The sequence below is a fragment of the Gossypium hirsutum genome, chromosome D01 (genome assembly GCF_007990345.1).
Source record: "Gossypium hirsutum isolate 1008001.06 chromosome D01, Gossypium_hirsutum_v2.1, whole genome shotgun sequence".
In the NCBI taxonomy this organism is placed as follows: Eukaryota; Viridiplantae; Streptophyta; class Magnoliopsida; order Malvales; family Malvaceae; genus Gossypium; species Gossypium hirsutum.
The window spans coordinates 54,904,372-54,907,679 of record NC_053437.1 but is presented as its reverse complement, the minus strand read 5'-3'; the positions used below and the strand labels follow the sequence as shown (position 1 = coordinate 54,907,679).

At 26.6% G+C, this 3,308-nt stretch overlaps 1 protein-coding gene across 1 annotated transcript; it reads right to left on the bottom strand.

Annotated features, from left to right (window-relative positions):
* Nucleotides 1–519: 519 nt before the first annotated feature.
* On the bottom strand, nt 520–1,538 carry LOC107921799 (actin-depolymerizing factor 5). Its single transcript, XM_016851646.2, has 3 exons — nt 1,422–1,538; nt 1,073–1,332; nt 520–833 (listed from the first exon to the last, which is right to left on the bottom strand). The coding sequence occupies exons 1-3, from the start codon at nt 1,440–1,442 to the stop codon at nt 683–685; spliced, it is 432 nt and encodes a 143-aa protein (XP_016707135.1). The 5' UTR covers nt 1,443–1,538; the 3' UTR covers nt 520–682.
* Between the last annotated feature and the right edge of the window lie 1,770 nt (nt 1,539–3,308).

The window sequence follows — 3,308 nt, the reverse complement described above, 5'->3', positions numbered from 1 at the left end:
TTCAATAATTATTTATTTATTTTTATATTATTTAGGTAAACAACTGTATGATTGAAACATGTTCAATGTGAATGCAATTTTTCTAGGCAATTTAATCCCTCAAAATTAAATGCCAAATTATGTATATGTAGTAATCAACTATTTTCATCAGCATAATTTGAACTTCTATTATGTAAGTGAATGACGAAAATTTTAATCACCGCTTCAAACATGTATAGGCTATTGTATCAAAGATAACAAAGGGAATATATTCCCTAAAATGGTAAGTGTTGAGTAAAGAAGATGGGGTTAATTAGAAGCATGTAATGGGTAGTGCAAAGCAAAGCAAAAGATGCTCTCTATTATTGAATTGGCAAACTTTATGTACGATTAATCCAAGCCTAAAATCAAGGATTACCAAACTGCTACATCTTTTAACAAGTTTGATGAAGACAACATGGCAAACAAATTAATGTGGTGTTCAAGTTGGGTGTTAAACCACTGATAGTTTCTGTTTAAAAAAAAGGGATTGTCCTCAAATAACCAAACATGGAACATCATAAATATTTTTATAAATTAGAAGATTAATGCTAAAAATCTAGCCCCCAAAAAAAGTTTAAATAGTAACAACAAGAGAAGGGGCATATGTTGTTGTAGTTATTAAGATGGTAATAAACATGATTTTATGTTTCAAATTAAAATCCTAATTAGCTTTGTCTTTAATCACATCAATCCCCATCTCAGTTGGATCAGTTGCTTGAACTTCATAACTGATGCCATCTAGCACTCTCCTCAGCCCATCTTTGGATGTAGCATACAGCATTTTTGCCCTAATTCTTGATGCCGTGGGGGACCTATAATCCAACAACTTATTAATTAATAATAATGAAAAAACAAAGAGATACTTAGATTCCAATTCATAAATTATTAATACATGTTCCCAACCATTCTAATATAAACCTCAATTATTTGGTTATTATTAACCCACTAAAGAAAATAATACTCTTCATTATTGTTCTTTATGTATGCCATATACCCTTGTGTAAATAATGAAGTTCCTATAGTGACGGAATAAGTAGAAAAGGAGACGGACCATGCAATGAAGAAGATCTTGCTTTTCCGACAGTTATCAACGGTGACAAAATCGAAATCAAAGACAGCGTAACGGCAGTCATCGGTAGGCAAAGAAGCAGCGAGATCATCGTAGCTTTCGCCGGGACCGCCGACCTTATCGACGGTCACCAGCCTTGATTTCTCATCGATCTTGAACACTATGTATCTATGGACTTTCTTCCATTTCATCTCCATGAATGAGTTTTTGCACTCATCAGTGACCCACATTCCGGTTGTTGCCTATTGTTTTCATACACCCAAATACACTAGATTACAAATCATTGATGTTGAAATGAAAAGAAACGAAAAGAAAATTGGGATATCTGTACCATCTTGAAAGCCATCGCCATTGCTGTTTTATCTGTTTGATCAGTGAAATGCAGAGACTTGAAACTGAAGGTGATGAGAACTGAGTGGTGATGAGCTTTATATAAAGAGAAAGGTAGGAAAATGCCACTAAACTTCATTGATAATTACAACTAATTAATTTGCAATAAATTAGATGTGATTTTGGAAAACCGGTTTGCTTTTCGTTTGGGTCAAAATTTTGGAATTGTTTCGGTCAATTTTAACCTATATCGGTTTGTACCAATATTGGTATAAAATTTTAATATTTTTTTTAACTTTTTTATAATTAAACTTACAAATAAAATATCATCATTCAATTAAGATATTAAACATAATTATTAATTTTATATTTGTATCTACATAATTGAGATATATTTGTATATATATAATAAAATAGACTGATATCAATACATATTAATATTATAATAAAATATATATATCTACCGATACGTTACCAACAACTTTAATTCTTCCGTTTCTAGTTTTGCTTAGGAAAAATGTGCTAATTTATTATTAATTAAAAGCAATTTCCTAGTGCTTTAATAAAGGACGTGTGTTTTTAGTCATTATATAAGACACTATGGACCGAAAAAAAATTATATATATTTAAAAAACTTTAGGTCCTAGTCTCTAAAATTGAAAAAAATTCATTTAGACTCCTTTAAAATTTTTTAAAAAAATTGATTTAATAATTTAAAATTTATAAAGATATAGATATTAAAATGGGGAAATCATATTTTTACTATCATAAAAATATATAATTTAATTTTGATCCCTGACTTTGCCCTTGTTTTGAAAAATACTTTTTTGTGGATATATGGTGTTTTCCTAACTATGAAGAATGATGTGAACCGTATTGAGTACTTCAAATTTTAACAAAAGGAAAATGGTTTATTTAATTAAGAATAGTGAATAAAAAATTAGACGACATAATTCTTTTAAAAAAATAATTTCAATTTTTTGTATTTTCACAAAATTCAATTAAAAAATTGAATATATTAGTGAAGAATGCTTTAATAAAATCATTATTTGTAATAATATCATATCAATTTAATGAAAGATATTATTGATATGGACAAGGTTGGAGTGACATAAAGAAATAGGAAAATGTTTAAATCAAACTAAAATTTAAATAATTGATTGAGTTTTAATTTAATTGATATTAGTATTGTTGTTAGCGTACAAATTTGTGCATGTTGAAATACTTTTATTCTTCTATTTAAGAATTATAGGTGATTTATTAAAAATTTTAAATAACCTATCTTATTATATAATAAAATATAAATTTCATTATCTAGTCAAATAAAAAAAAAGTATTGATTGAGCTAAGCCAAAGAGAAAAGTGCTAAAAACTGAAAAGAAATTCAATGATCTTATCAATATGGATTAAGTGAGGTCCAACAAGAGAAAATATAGAAATTTTCGAATTTTTAATTATAAAAGTTAATTCTAATTTATTAACTTTCTAAAATGAGGGATTAGCTTAATAATGTTTTCCATAAATAATTGTTTGTAACATAATCAATTGATTTGACAGTTGTTAATTACTTTTCTGATAAAAGTTCTGTCAAAAATTTAACTGCAAAAAAACAAACAAACGTCGAAGTTTAATTGTTTTTAATTATTTTGTGAGGTTTTAATTTATTTTTAAAATATAAAATTCAAATTATTTATAAAATTATTAATTTTCAATATATTCTAATTTTTATAATAATTTCTTGAAAAATAATAAAAATTATTACCTTTGGTTTGCCTCATAAATTACTCTACATCTTTATTATCTTTTATCAGATCACATCTTCTCAAGTAAAACCATTACATGTTACTTACTTTAAATCACAAAATACTAAATTTATTATCACTCTAAT

Coding starts and splice junctions, on each gene's coding strand:
- LOC107921799 (XM_016851646.2), bottom strand. CDS start 1,442: ATGGCGATGGCTTTCAAGATG. Junction 1,333..1,421: donor TGGCGATGGCTTTCAAGATG/GTACAGATATCC, acceptor TGAAAACAATAG/GCAACAACCGGAATGTGGGT. Junction 834..1,072: donor AAGATCTTCTTCATTGCATG/GTCCGTCTCCTT, acceptor GTTGGATTATAG/GTCCCCCACGGCATCAAGAA.